The sequence below is a fragment of the Mesoplodon densirostris genome, chromosome 9 (assembly GCF_025265405.1).
Source record: "Mesoplodon densirostris isolate mMesDen1 chromosome 9, mMesDen1 primary haplotype, whole genome shotgun sequence".
Classification (NCBI taxonomy): Eukaryota; Metazoa; Chordata; class Mammalia; order Artiodactyla; family Ziphiidae; genus Mesoplodon; species Mesoplodon densirostris.
Window position 1 is genome coordinate 48,672,947 of NC_082669.1, and position 16,736 is coordinate 48,689,682.

The 16,736-nt window shown below is 35.6% G+C and overlaps 1 protein-coding gene across 1 annotated transcript in view; it reads left to right on the forward strand.

Moving 5' to 3' along the window:
* Positions 1–16,736, forward strand: part of THSD7A (thrombospondin type 1 domain containing 7A) — a 442,804-nt gene that overhangs the window by 394,132 nt on the left and 31,936 nt on the right. The window contains exons 14-16 of the mRNA XM_060108907.1: positions 10,509–10,687; positions 13,310–13,315; positions 14,954–15,087. Of these exons, the coding sequence (XP_059964890.1) occupies positions 10,509–10,687; positions 13,310–13,315; positions 14,954–15,087 (319 nt within the window). The remainder of the gene's footprint in view (positions 1–10,508; positions 10,688–13,309; positions 13,316–14,953; positions 15,088–16,736) is intronic.

Below are 16,736 nucleotides of genomic sequence, written 5' to 3' on the forward strand. Positions count from 1 at the left end.
ATTGCCCTGGCACATAGTACTAGGTATTTCTCAAGTTAATCACTTCTAAAATTTCACAGAACAAGAGGTAGAATTTCTGGAACTTTTTTTTTATTATATCATTTAATCTTGATATTTTAAAGAATGTTAGAGGTAACCTAGCTTATGCAAGGTACACATATACAAGATTTTCATTTAAACATAAGTGGTAGAATTTTATTATGCTGCCCTGCAATCCTACCCAGATCTCCCAAAAGCCCTTATTCTGCTCTACTTTTTGTATTTCAAAAGCATGTATCACTCTATAACATACCATATAATTTACTTATTTATTGTATTTATTATTTACGTTTTATCCTGTACAAAAATGTAGATTGATGAGGGTATCTTGGACTACTTTATTCACTCATGTATCCCAAGCACCTAGAACAGTAAGTGCTCAGTAAATATTTGTAGAATGAATGAATGAGTGAAGAGGTGGAGAGAATTTTTGTAGCTGTATTTAATCCACAATCAGGCTTGGATGCTTCCTTTTTTCCAGACAGTGTCCTTCCCTCTGTGTCACAGTTCTGGAATATAATCAAACAGATCATTGAGAACAACTAAGATCTTTGGAATAAACTATATACATGCCACAAACTTTCTATATGATATTCATCAAATATTTATGCTTCTCTCCTCCTACTAATTGGTAGGTAGAAGAAATAATAGTCACACACCCATTCCACTGAATTAGTCCAGTAATATCGATATTGGTAAATCTCTTTATTCCAGTTTAAAGCTTATTGTTCAGAATTGCCTGCTTTGTACAACACCAGATTTGGACAACAGCTTAATCTCTTGGTTTATATTAGTAATTGTGACAACTTGCTTTTTCCCAGCCTGTGTTTACAACTTTAATTGGGAGTATGGAATGTTCATTTAATTCCCTTTGTGTCCACTCATCTTTCCTTGAGAAAATAAGGAATAACAATTCTATTAGATTTATCTCAAAGGAACACTTTGAAGGCGAATTGGATAAAGTGTAAAAATGTCAGATGCTGAAGTCTTAAGCTCTTTGAGTTACATAATTCCTTCCAGACACTTCTCTTCAATCTTTACTCTCAGCAAATTTGTCTTTGCTGTTCCTTATAGGGAGTTTAAGCCATAATGTACTATCAATAGATATTCTAAAATTGAACTTAATTTTATTTGTGATATTTTATCATCTGTTAATATCAAGTAAGCAGAAAGGCCGATCTGATATGACTCTTCTTCCTGAACCCCTGCTGTTTAATATACATGGGTCTCCTATCACCTAAAAGTAATATGTTTCTTTGATACCTATCAAATACCAATTTGGAGAGCCCATGAGGAAACTCAAGAATCAGCTATTTGGTTAGATTACTTGTTACCAAATATTTTCCTAAAGGGCCAGATAGCAAATATTTCAGGCTCTGCAGGCTAAAAAGTCTCTGTAACAACTACCCAATTCTGCAGTTATAGAATGAAAGCAGCCATAGACAATATATGAGTGAATTACACAATTATGTTCCAGTAAAACTTTATTTAGAAAAACAGGCTGTCAGCTGTCATTTGCCAACTAGGATTTAAATCCTTCTTACTAAGAATGCCATCTACAGAGGAGCAGCATAGGCGTCACAGGAAAACCATTGGAAATGCAAAATTCAACCTACATTGCAGACCTGCTGAATGGGAATCTGCATTCTGACAGGATCCCCAGGGGGTTCTATAACACATTTAAAGTTTAAGACTACTTCTCTGGGTCATGCAGACACTCACAGGGTTTGGTAGGGATCATGAGCTTTATTATCCTTGGTGTGAAAGGCCTATGAAGATCATTTCCTAGAGGATCACAATGTGATGCTGTCTTAGGCAAAATAATCAACACCTCACAGGAGGTAGTTCACTTGCTTACCAGTTGTGGGCAAGAGAACATTAGGAAACTTTTGAAATTTGTAAAGATGTGTCTTTATAAAGTGAATGCCTATGTAGGTATGATTTTGAAAACAGAATGAGTCTATAGGATCTTCTGTGGAAAGGATATTGGCAAGTTAATGATTGCCCTGAGGAAAGTCTTTTTTGGTTCAGATAGAGAAATAAGAGAGAGCTCTGGGTTTACTTACTGCTCTATTCATAAGCAGAATACAATATTATATTGAAGTGTTGTGTGCATTTGACTTTGTGCACTCAGTATTCATGATCCAATGACTCTAAAATTCTCAGTACTTTGTACTGCCATTTGACCATCATGCTGGCATTTAAACAGCTATACTACTTATTTTAGGTCACATTACACCCCTTTAATTATTTCAGTTTGTCTTTTAACTGTAGTCACTATTGAATTGTTCAGCATAGTTTGTCTAATGCCTTATTAGTGTAAGATTAATTTCCCTTTAACATTAATTTTTAAATATAATGATTTATATTAATTCTTCCAAGCTTTCTCTCTTTGACTAGTATGTTTATGAATGATATTACAGAGAACCTTCTGAACATTAATGAATGGCTTTATCAGTTGGTTTTGTAAACATCTATAGGATTCAAAGTATGCCCATTAAAATTTGAAATTTTTTTTAATTTATTTTTTTGCGGTATGCGGGCCTCTCACTGTTGTGGCCTCTCCCGTTGCGGAGCACAGGCTCCGGACGCGCAGGCTCAGCGGCCATGGCTTACGAGCCCAGCCGCTCCACGGTATGTGGGATCTTTCTGGACTGGGGCACGAACCCACGTCCCTTGCATCGGCAGGCGGACTCTCAACCACTGCGCCACCAGGGAAGCCTTAAAATTTGATACTTTGTAAAACCCTTGCTGGCACTCAAAGTCTTTCTTACAGGTTGTTTCATAGGTAGTTTGCACTACAGCACTAAGTATTACAATAAAAAGAAAACTCTACAAATTTTACAAGTGAAACAAAAGCTTTTTAATAAAATATTGTCATATTATAACTATAGCTGACCCTTATATGGCAGCATTTAGCATTATTGCCTAATAGCCTAAGCGATCTACATCCTATTTCACCAGCCTCCTGAAGTTATGATGTGTATGATTTTAAAGCAGGTATCATGTTTAAATGACATCCCTTGATGTTGTAAGGAACTGTAAATACCAGATGCTGCCTTATTCAGTCATAAATTCTAGTATACATGCCACAGGTGTGGATTTTTTTTCTATTAGAATATACAGGAACAAAAAAAGACCATCAACAAAACTTAGAAAAGGAATACATCCTGGGAGTATTTGTGGTACAAGTACCCAATTGAATTTCTTAAAATTCAGAGAGTACTCAATCTACAAGTAGATGCCTTAATGCATGTAATTATTCCCAAAGTTTTAATTTGGTTGAATAAGTAAACTATAGATATGGGTTGTTTCATAAATAAGTTTATTTCCTTTTTTAATAAAATATACATCTGAAAGTAGAATGCGATTCTGACACTAACCACCTGGATTTGGGCCAAACTTCACAGGTTAGGGGCTCAGTCCTCTACAAGACTGCTCTCACTTCAGACACTAGCTGTGCACTTTCAGGCTCGCCAAGTCAGCCTCCCTTGTGAACAGCTGGCTACAGATTTGGGGATTCCCACTACCCCCTCAGGTTCAACAATTCACTGGGACGATTCAGAGAACTCAGGAAAGCACCATTACAATTATAGTTTTATTATAGCAAAAGGATAAAAATCAGAACCAGTTGATAGAAGAGACACATAGACAAGGGCTGAGAAGGTCCCAAACACAAGGCATCCAGGTTGTCTCCCCATGGAGCTAGGAGGCATCACCCTCTTGGCCCATGGATGTGCTTTACTAGCCTGAGCTTTTGTATCCAGAGCTTTCTGGGGGGTCGTATTTTGTAGGCATCAATTGAATCATTGACCACACAGTTGAACTCAATCCCCTCTCCCCAGAGTTTGGGAGGATATCAAGTGGCTTAAAGTCCCAACCTTTTAAACACATGGTTGGTCTTTGGTTTGGTGGTATAATCATACCCCTTCCTTAGACATCTTCTTATCATAATTTCACATATAGTCCAAGAGGCCCAACAAGAATAACAAAGATACTCCTATCACTCAGGAAATTTCAGGGCTTAGAGGCTGCCTCCCAGGAATCAGGGAAACAGACCAGCCAAAGTCTTTGTTATACAGCAGAGAGTTTTAGAGTTTGCTATAAGAAATGGCCTTGATGATGAACTCGTACATAGGTATGCTACCTGAATCTGAAGGTGCCTAGTCATTGGGTAATCTCCCAGTATTGGAATGGCAACAGCTACAAAATCCCACAGCAATTAAAACTAATGTTGAGGGCTTCCCTGGTGGTGCGGTGGTTAAGAATCCACCTGACAATGCAGGGGACACAGGTTCAAGCCCTGGTCCGGGAAGATCCCACATGCCACGGAGCAACTAAGCCCATGTGCCACAACTACTGAGCCTGCGCTCTAGAGCCCGCGAGCCACAGCTACTGAGCTCTCGTGCCACAACTACTGAAGCCTGTGCACCTAGAGCCTGTGCTCTGCAATGGGAGAAGCCACTGCAATGAGAAGCCCGTGCACCACAATGAAGAGTAGCTCCGCTTACCACAACTGGAGAAAGCCTGCGTGCAGCAACGAAGACCCAACGCAGCCAAAAGTAAAAAATAAATAAAATTATTTTAAAAAAACCAACTAATGTTGAAAATTTCTGAGAAAATCTGTATTTAGCAGATATGAAAAGATATGCCTTCATATGTATATAAAACAAATAAATATAAATAAAATAGCATTTCATTGTAGTTACATAAATTTACCTGAACACTTCACTATGAAAATTTTGATTGCCCAATGTTGATTCATAACTTTTCATACATTGAATATAAGAATCTGGGTAGAACAGTTGATTATAGGAGTTTGGATATATACAGAGTAGTTTAGTTTCTGCAGCTTTTCAAGTTATCAGTTCTTAATATATAATTACAAAAGAATATTCTGTTCATTTTGAAAATATTTTTAAATGATTTTTTTCAGTATTTTCAAATACACAGGGACCACAGTAGATAAAGTTCTAGCTAAGTGTTCTCATTCGCGATTGCAGTCATGTGCATATAACACACACTTAAGTAGGAGAGATTTTTCAGGTCTCTTTTGAGATTAATCCAGATGTTTCAGATAGAGTGCCAGTGTTGCTCATTCACACAGCTGTAAATCAGAACCAACCAATATTTTCCACGTGCTTTCAAAATGAATTCTAATCTATCAACAGTGCACCTTTCAACAGCACAATATAGTAATCGTGAGGGTTGCTGAAAACTACTTTATCTGCACATTTATAATTCACATGAATGAAGTGACTGGATAATATGTCAAAGGCAGTAAGTCCTCTGGTTGCCATGTAAAGCCTGCTAGTGTTCTGTATTCATTTCAACCTGAAAGCAGCCATCAGAATAGATATAGATACAAAAAATACAATCAGAAGCTAGGAGTTTGATTTTTCCATGTGTCAGGTTCAGTATTGAGCTACTAAAGTTTTAACACCCTAATTGTGAAGTCATTTATTTTATTCCAGCATTCCTCAGGAGCCATAAATTGCTACAAGACGCCAGCAGTTTATTTAGCCTTAAAATGCTTCAAATGTTTGTCTTTCTATCCCCCATGATTGTTTGGCATTAATTGCCCTCACAAATGATCTTAGCAGAGAAAACAGGGGAATGCTTATCTAGCAGTTCACTAGTAGCATTAAGGATTTTAATTGTACTAGATAAACATGACAGGCAATTATTGAATGTTGTTACACACTAGAAGATTAAAATGGAATGCTAAGCATTATACTCTTTTGCAGTTTTGTCTTTATCTCAGTGCCTAATTTGTATCTTTCAACAATTTAATAGATTGAGTTTTATTTGCGAGATGTTCTCTGGAATACTCTATTGGAAGATCAAACATAAAAATTTTATATCTGCTTACTTGAAAATACAGTGTGAATCAGACAAAGTCAGACATGACATATTTCACCAATGCCATAATACTTCAACAGATAAAATGGAAAGGAACAATTTCCATTTATCTGTTACTCTGAAGTAGTGACATGAAAAATCATGTGATTCTATTTTCAACTATAATTACTGAATAACAAGAAGGTTAGAGGTTTACTTTTGCAGTCATTTTGATCTTTAGCAAGGTGGAAAATGCAATTCTGGAAATATTTCAATAATTTATTACTTTTGAAATACTAATGTCCTTTAAGCTATTGATAATATTTGGAAATAGTTGGGATTTTTTCTTAATTCATTGTCTTTTACAAACATTAAATAATCTGGTTACAGATGGCATTTATTTGGAAATGACTTTAGACATTTGTACAGTTTGATTCTATTTCTTAAACTATTCCTATGAAACACAAATTATTACTGGCCCTATCAGGAGTTACATTTTTAAGTATCGCACACTTTATAGATTTATTTACTGGCTGTGTTGATTGAAAAGGAGAATGTGATTTGAAACATATTTTAACTCAAAATAGTGAGCTGGGCTTGTTTTCCCACCTCAAACCATACTTAAAGTCAAAGTATGAGCTTTAAGGAGGTCATGGTAATCTGTTTGAAGAGCAGTTATGCTTTTCAAAATTTTAGTAAACACTATTGTAAAATACTTTTTCAGTTCTCTATTGGACTTCCCTCTGGATTATTAGCAATACTCCAGAAGTCTTCTTCAATATCAGAAGTACATTCAAAACTCAATATTAACATCTTCTTTCTGTCTTCAGTATTTCACATCTGGCAAAGCCCCGGCTGACACATCTGCCCCCTTGAAGACTCTCTGAGACTAATTCCCACTTTTGAGCATTCTTTCATTGCATCCTGCTCTTCATACCAAATTCATGATCCCATCTTTTAAAAAAAGTTTTATACTTACAATTTGCTGATATAATGTGCATATCCTCTGAGGCATCAAATTCACTCCTAGGAATATGCCTAACAGAAATGCATATGTAATTTTACCAAGAGACATGTTCTAGAATGTTCATAGCAGTACAGTTGATAATAGCTTGCCATTGAAAAATACCCAAATGTTCACAAACAATAGAATGAATTAAAAAACCATAATATAGTCACGCAATAGAGTACTATACATTAATTAGAATGAATAATCTTCAACAACATGCAACAGTATGGATGAATCTCACATCACAACATAGGGTGAAAGAAGGCTAGCACACATGGGAATATACTGTATGATTCCATTTACATAAATTTTTTTAAAGTAAAACAGTTCTAGATTGTAAGAAATCAGGGTAGTAGTTGCCCATGTGAGAAGAGGTAGTGATTGGAAGGCAACAAAAAAGAGGGTTCTGGAGTAGTGTTGGTTTCATTCATGTGTTCAGTGAACTTTATACTTTTGAAAGATACACTTTTGTGTATCGAGACTACAATAAGTTTAAAACAGGTGATGTGTATATTTGAAAAAAATATAGAAGATAATATAGAGAGAAATATACCGCGAAACTACTTCTCACCCAGATTTTGCTGATTCTTCCTGTGTCTTACAACAGAGTTCCTTAATTTCAGTCCTACACACACACACACACACACACACACACACACACACACACACACAAATAAGTACAGGTAAAACTGGTGAAACTTGAATAAACTCAATGGATTGTATCAATCTCAGTATCTGGGTTGAAATTATACTTTAGTTACCATTGTAGGAAACTGGGGAAAGTATGCAGGGGACCTCTCTATATTATTTCTTACAAGTATATGTGTCTACAATTACCTTAATAAGAAAATTTTCAATTAAAAAGAGAGGGAGTGATGAATAAACACAAGAAAATATATTAATTTCCAAAAATCAGGCACTATCCCAAGTGAACTGTATTGTAATGTCCGGGGTTGCCAGAAACCTGTACTTTTAACATGTGTTCCAGGTAAGTTATAAAGCAAGGCTAGGAAATACTATGTAGTAAGTTGGCTAGCTTTTTAACACTGTATCAAGTCAGGACACTTTGGGCACAAGCTTATAGATTAGATCTGTCATACTGGTTTTTAGGTGGTCTTATTTCACTGTAATAAAAGAAATCAGTGTTTGTTGGCTGTCTTTTAAATCTGCCTAGAATAAAAAGAATAAAATACTTAGGAATAAGTTTAAGAAAAGAAGTTCAAGACATACACTAAACACTACAAAACATCATTGAAAGAAATTAAAGAATACCTAAATAAATGGAAAGAAATTCCATGTACCTGGATTGTTAAGATAGCAATACTCCCAAATTGATCAAACTATTCAACACAATTCCTATCAAAATCTACCATTTGGGGCAAAAATTGACAAGCTGATTCAAAGATGTATGTGGAAATGTAAGAGACCCAAAACTTTCTTGGAAGAAAAAGAACAAAGGAGGACTCAGACTTTCTGATTTCAAAATGTACTACAAAGTGACAGTAATCAAGACAGTGTGGTGCTGGTATAGAGATCAGTGGAGTGATATTTAGAATCCAGATATAAACCCTTACATTTATAGTCAATTGATTATCAACAAGGGTACAAAAACAATTCACTGTAGAAAAAATAGTATTTTCCACAAATGGGCCTGGGGTAACTTGGTAATCACATACAAAAGGATGAAATTGGACTGCCTATGTTTTAACATATACAAAAATAACTCAGAATGAATCATATACTTAAATATAAGAACTAAAACTATAAAACTCTTAGAAGAAAAAAATGGGTGTAAATCTTTATGACCTTGGATTAGATAATAGTTTCCTAGATAGGACATCCAAGCACAAGCAACCGAAGTAAAAATAGATAAATTGGACTTCATTAACATTTAAAACTTTTTTACTTCAAAGGACACTAAAATAAAAAAGGCATAATAAATTTTGACAAATGTAGAGATTGGAACACTCATACGTTGCTAGTGTAATTGTAAAATGGTACAGTCACTTTGGGAAACAGTTTGGCACTTCTACAAAAAGTTAAATACACTCCAAGATATATACCCAAGAGAATTGAAAACTTGTCCATACGGAAACTTGTACACAAATATTCACAGCATTATTCATAATATACAAAATGTGGAAACAACTAAAATGTCCATCAGCTGATGAAAGGATAAAAAAATATGGTATATCTATACAATGGAATGCTATTTGGTTAATAAAAAGGAATGAAGTACTAACACATGCTATACCATAGAAAAACCCAGAAAACATTACATTAAATGAAAGAAGCCAATCATAAAACATAATGTTTGATTTCATTTTATAAATGGTTCAGAATAGGTGAATTCTTAGGGATATAAAGTAGATTAGTGGTTGCCAGGGAGGGGAAAATGGGAAATGACTGCTAATAGGTATAGGGTTTCTTTCTGCAGTAATGAAAATGTTCTGAAACTAGATGGTGGTCATGGTTGCATAACTCAGACTATATTAAAGACCAGAACATGAGCTGATTTTTATAGTATATAAATTGTGTCTCAATAAAATGTTTAAAAATCTACCTAGAGCTCCTAGTATAAGTTGTTTACATTATAATGATTTTCAAAATCGAATCTTTGATGTTGATGTAAAGTGGTAAGAGCAGAGTGTTTTCTTGTTTCAAGAACAGCCATTCCCCATAGTATGACAGACGACAACATTCGACTCTTGACCAGAGGAATTTTGCTCTTTCCATTTCTTTGCCTTGAGAACAATAGTGATAAACTGATACTGTGAAATGCCGAGTTGGTAGTGAGGGACTGGTCAAGGAAAATGCTCCCATTTCTCAAAATAAATCTGTAGACTCTTAAGTTAATTGACTGTGTGATTTGATGGAATGAGTACTAGACTAGACCTCAGAAATCCTATCCCTATCTCTTACTGTGACCTTGCACTTATCAGTTATCTCTCTGTTTTCTTATCTGTCCAGTAGAGCATCAGTACATGCCCAATACATTTATAATATCTGCAAGAGAATCAAATGAATACAAGGTGTGAAGGTCTTTGAAATTGACAGCACTATAAAAATATGAGGCATTGTTTATTTAACATCCTTCATTTTTCTTCCTCAGACTTGATTTTCAATGAAGGGGAACCATAAGGTGCTAAGTTAAATGGTTCCTTTTGAATATTGATTGAGAGGGTCTGGCTTTCTTCTTGAGGAAGAATGTTGCATGGACTCAGACACTTATGTGTGACATTAACAGATAGGATTTTATAGAAAACTGTTATAATTTTTTTAATGTATCAGTCTGGCCACATGAGAATGATGTGGCAACAGACAGGTTATTGTCAATTAAACACGAGCTGTCAGGAAGTCAGAAATGTTGAAATATGGTGAGCATGAATCCTAAGCAGATCATATGACAGCTGCTCAGCTGTTATTTTAACAAAGTCACTGTATGTATGTGTCATTTTCCTGCAGAATTTAATTTGAGTCCCTAACGACAGAGACATCTCTGCATTTGCATGTTGCTGTCAAGTCAAACTTGGACCTTCTAAATGAGCTAGAATGGTGGGTAGTAATAGGCGAGTGACATTTGGAGGAGATGACTCTTGTCTCATTTTACTCCACTCAGGTTACATTGAAGAGGCCTGCATCATCCCCTGCCCCTCAGACTGCAAGCTCAGTGAGTGGTCCAATTGGTCACGCTGCAGCAAGTCCTGTGGGAGTGGCGTGAAAGTTCGGTCTAAATGGCTGCGTGAAAAACCCTATAATGGAGGAAGACCATGCCCGAAACTGGACCATGTCAACCAGGTATTTTCTACCATTGGGAATATTGTAAAATATTTTCTAGGTGCACAATGATCTACTTTTTAAATCCAAAATAGAAAAGAATAAATAATAGCCCCTGAATAAGAAATTTGACCCACTTTATCTTTAGAATGCCTGAGTAAATTATTAAAATCCCAAATCAGATAGATGATCTCTGTATTCTCAAGAGATTTATTTAGTACACTGTATTATATGTATATGCATATTAATATAATTCAATGGAAATAAAAATGAAATCTACTTTTGAAATACTGTCAAGGTATTTAATCTGTTATTATACAATAATTTGTGCACTGAAAGCAAGATTGTCTTTTTCTGATAGATCCACTAGACTCTCAGAAAAGACATCTCAATTACCAAGTACATAAATTAAAATCAAAGAAAGTATATGGGTTTGGGTCTAAAATTGGGAAATATATTCTGTACCTTTACTTAAGTTTGTTCAATATGAAATATGTTAAGAAAAAAGAAACATACTGGACTTCCCTGGTGGTGCAGTGCTTAAGAAGCCGCCTGCCAATGCAGGGGATACGGGTTCGAGTCCTGGTCCAGGAAGATCCCACATGCCACGGAGCTGCTAAGCCCATGTGCTACAACTACTGAGCCTACGCTCTAGAGTCTGTGAGCCACAACTACTGAGCCTGCATGCCACAACTACTGAAGCCGGTGTGCCTAGAGTCCATGCTCTGCAACAAGAGAAGCCACCACAATGAGAAGCCCGTGCACCGCAACGAAGAGTAGCCCCCCGCTCACTGCAGCTAGAGGAAGCCCACGCGCAGCAACGAAGACCCAATGCAACCAAAAATAAAAATAATAAATAAAATAAATAAATTTTAAAAAAAGGAAAAATAAATATAAAGATGGCGTCAAAGTAGCCGTATGTTATCTATCAATTTGGTGATTGGCCTTTTCAATCTTATGTGGAACTTTCTTTGACTTCAGATGCACACCTTGTTAGCTGCAGTTCATAGCTGTTACTCGTGTTCCATTGGAAATAAAATGTCTAATGGGAACTGTGACTAGTTTAATGTAATATAAGATTCATCAGACAGTTATTGCCATGTTTGTCCTACATGTGAATTAACAAAGAGTGAATTTCACACAATATGTGTAGGTATTAAGATGTATGTTTAAATTTAAGTCACAAATGAACCAATTCATATGTATGAACTAACCTTAAATATGTAGGTGTGTTTCATACACACATAGATTTTCTAATTTTAATCTCCAAACACACTGCTTACCCATACGTTTTCCTTCCCAAATTAATCTAAATTTGTTCATCACAATAAAAGTAAATTATAGAGAAAATAAAAATAACTTTTGAATAAATCGATTAAGGGCCAAGAAAGTGGAGAGTTAAATTGCATAGAAAGTACTCCAAAAGAATGTTGATTTTTCCCCCAAAGAAAAATTGCTGAACTTGCCCTTAAATACAACTGAAGGTGAATAATATACTGCACTGCTGCCATCTACTGGTAATCGAGTTTCTCTGTCCCAGTGAATATTTCCAAAGAAGAAAATGCATGACCCCGATTAAACAGAATAACTGAAATGTAATGTTTATAATACAAAAGAATATTGTTCTACAAGTTTTGAAATCTTGAATTTCCAATAGTAAATTTAAATTTTAATAAATTTTTATCCATGATTCAAATAAATTCTACACATTTTCATACCTTTAGTGTGTATGTGAACAGCCAGATTTTAAAATTAAAATGAGCTATGTTTGCCTTAGCATTTTTTAAATAGTGAATTTGAAGAAGTTCAAATTGGTTGTACCAAGTTGTCTTTGCTTAAAAACTCTTTAACCTAAGCCATTTCTCTGTCACTTTGATATAATCTAATGCAGAGTATGATAAGGACATCTGAGTATTTGTTATCAGCCTACTGGTGGTATATTGAGACATGAACAATGGAAAAATCAAAGCTAAAACAAGAAATAATAGATTCTTGAATCTTTGACTTTGAGCACAAATGTTCTACATTAAAAAATAGAAACTTCTAGGGATTTGTTAGTAAAATGTTAAGAAAGAATATGCAAAGGTTTGTGTAAGTGTTGAAAATTGTAAATCATATAGATTTTTACTGCAATTATATGTTCCTCAGTAATTAAGTCATACTTTGCCTTGAAAATGATCTCTGAGGTTCCATTTTCCAATTGAGGAAGCAAATCCCCATTTCCTCAAAATTTGGGTGGATGGATGGATTAAAATCAATATATCAGTCAGTCAGTCTATAGATAGTCCACTCACAATTTGAACCACAAGATATTTGCAGTCATATATTGATTCCCCATGATACGTATTTTTACGCCTACTCAGTTTTCTAAGATTTCTTCATCCTGCCCATCCAATCCTTTCCTTAACTTGCTGTTTGCAATACTCATTTGTGTATCTTAATTTTAAACAGTAATAAGGAGTTGGTTTTTCTCTTTTAAGGTCTAAGAAAGATGTTCTAATTATTTACCAAAAAAACCCCCACCTTTTATATATGGATAATATTTGAAACTTAGAACATGAGTTCTTCTCATCAAATATACTGACATTTTAACTTATCTTTGTTTCTCTCTCTTTTCTTCATTCCTGGTGAACACTACTCCAGGCCCAGGTAAGAACTTTTAAACCTCGTTGTTCATAATAGAGTGCTGTTTGTTTTCATTTTACTCCTGACATCAGAGAATGTATTTCTTTTCCTGCTATTTCTTTTATCTTTTATAGGGAAAAACATGTTTTCCATAAAATTTTTCTTCTGCAGCTATTCCCTTTGTTTTCCTAGCGTATTACATGTGTTTTCTCATTTTACGATCAGGGCCTAAGGTACAGGGATAGTGGAGAACAAGCATAATTTACCACCCTTGAAAAGGCAATGACACCTCCTGTTAATGGTCGCATGCTTCTCGGAGAGGGAGAGGGAGAAGTGCAGGTGGGCTCAAAGCGGTAGCAGGAGGTGGCTCTGAACTGATTTGTATTCACTCCAGTGTAGGAGATTAAGATGAAAGCCATCAAAGGATTAGGAAAGGTGGCATTTCCCCTTCAGTTGTTCCCCTCCCCAGAACTTGTAGAGTAATATTTTACTAAATACTAAAATAGTATTTAGTCCTATTTTAATACAGCACCCAACGTGAAGGTGATAACTTATGACAGTAATTACAGATTTACACTCCAAAAGTGCACAACTTTTATTCCTATGTGGAATAGGTCCATTTTATTCACTTTACTTGGATGTTTAGTAAAACTAAAATTTGCACAAAAGAAAGACTCCAAAGGACTATTTAAATAGAATTTTCTGGAATTAAATAATTATATAAAATATTCATGTAATTTGTGTGTGTGTGTGTAAAATAGGAAATAAGAGTTATCATAGATTTTGAAATGATTTTAAGAGACATTTTTCTTTAATGGTTGAGTCAGCTCTGTTGCAGTGGATTATGGCCCCTTTTTTTTCATTTATTTAGTCATTCTTCTCACTGAGAAAAGAGCATAATTGGTTCATTGTGCTAAAAATCCTGAAACAGCCAACCCCACCACCCCAAACCTGGAGCTGCAAGCCTTTATGGGCACCAGAGCAGAGACAATTTGCTTTATTTTATGTGGCCCTCACTGCTTTGTACCTGTGTAATATGAGACCAATTTCAGACCTTGCTTCCAAGGTTTAGTTAGTTTTAAGATAGCTTTATTTCATATTATTTATCTTCTAATTTAGTTTCATATATGGAACACACACACAAAATTCTTATTGGTAGACATACTTATTTGGAAAACAGGCTAAATTATACTTAGTTGAAAACAGCTACTTTTATATGCTTACTTAACTCATTAGTTCTTTTATTCATTTATTCATCTTACTCAACAAATCTCTATAGAATGCCTGACATATAAGCAAGCACCCTGGGCTAAGTATTGAAGACACATGAAACTGTGAACAGGACATATGGCCCAGGAAATTACAATACTATGTGGTAAGGGTCAGTCTAGGAAAGTACGGAATGTGTCTGATGTGGTCCATGAGGTCCAATCTCCAGCTGCCATGTGATAGAGGAGCAGCACAATACAACACAGTTAGCCGTACCCTTCACTGCTAGAACTCTCAAGAGATCCTCTATATTCCTGTTTTAGAATAATGAACAGTAAAGGAAAGGCTTCAGAGTAGCTAAACAAGAATATCATGAGAACTGTGATATGAAGTGTTCCCACTCACCTCATGGAGTTCCGTGAGGTGAGGTCATTGAGAACGTGTGTGTTTCAGGTGTATGAGGTCGTCCCTTGCCACAGTGACTGCAGCCAGTACATATGGGTTACAGAGCCATGGAGCATCTGCAAGGTGACCTTTGTGAACATGCGGGACAACTGTGGAGAGGGTGTGCAAACCCGAAAAGTGAGGTAAGGCCAAGCCTAGTTACACAGAGAAGCAAAGGCACTGCCACCTCCCAATTTCTCATGTGCCAACATGAGCTTGCCCTCCTCCCAATCTCCTGAATGAAATTGTCTTCAATTTTATTTTTATGGAGTCTGTGTTCATAGAAAGCTCTAAAGGGATCTGCTTCCAGCAGCAGTGTATCATCCTCTGCCTTCTGATTTTAGGAAGCTTTGCTTCAAGGTACTCTTGCAGGGAAAGGGCTGCATATTGAATGCGAGGTGAATGAATGCAGATTTTCCAACCCCAGTAACTTCTTCCTTAAAGGTCAAATATATTTCTAACTGTGTCTTAGTGATAATCTTTTGTAAACTCTTTATCCTTTGTATCAAACTGGCTATCTTTTGAATACTGTCATCTGCTCTAGGAAGCCTTCCCTAAACCCCCTGCTGGCTAGTGCCTCTCATTTGTTCTCTGAACCACACTGTCCGGTAGGGTAGCCACTAGCCACGTGTGACTATTTCACTTTAAATCTATTAAAATGAAATAAAATGCATTTCCTCAGTCACACTGGACACATTCTAAGTGCTCGATAGCCAGAGGTGGCTAGTGGCAATTCTGTGAGACAGCACAGTATTTACATTGTCATAGAAAGCTCTACTGAGCAGCCTTGTTCTATAAGACCCCACATACCCCTCACCGTTTTGAAAGCTCCATCTGCATGTCTGTCCCCTTTATTAAATCCTGTTTCTCCAAGCTGAGACCCTGTCATATTCACAGAACTTCCTTAAAACCTAATACAATTAAATTATTATAATAATTGTAATATGATTAAATTAACTCATTAAATTATCCCTACACCATCTACATATGATCCTTAAAGGTCTCAAACCTGGGAAACAAGTATATGAGGCTTTATTATCTCCACTTTACAGAGTAGATTCAGAAGTACTTACTAAGTAGTGTGCTGAGAGCACACACCTAGTAAAGTGACAGTTGCATTCAAACTCAAGTCTCTTGTCACTCTTTAACTACAACCAGTTTCTTCTAACTCTGCTGAGTGACACACAGTAAAGAAAAATATAAAAACATCCAAAACCTGACAACTCCTGTTGTGAAGAATCCCATTCTCACTCATGACATAATTTTTCATGAATTTAAGATTCCTATTTTTTAATCTGTTTCAATAGGAAAGTAGAACAAGCTAACGTTTATATCATCAAACCTTGACACACTATGTAAGACATTTCTTCCAGTAAAAATAGTCTCTATCTCTTTTTTCAAAAGCCCACCTGAACTCTCAAGTTATTTTACGGGGTAACTTTTAAAGGTGGATGAGGTGGGGTGGAGGTAATGAGTTAACAGGGAAACAGGGAAGAAAGACACAGAGATTCTGTTTTCTACCAATCTTCTGCCAAATTTAAAATTCCTCTTTCAAATATAAAAATATTTTTCTTATATGAAAAATTTGATCAGGTTGTGTTTTTTGTTAGTAAAAAAATTATAATAAAGAACTTCTTTCGGCTTTCCCTTCGGCTACCTGTGTATACGTTGCTTCTTTTTGCTTTGTGAATAGGTATTCTCAACATTTCCAAACACATCTTAAACAAAGTAACTTTTCTGGTCAACTTATTTTTCCAGTAAACATTTTTAATGCAAACAGAGAAAAGAGAAG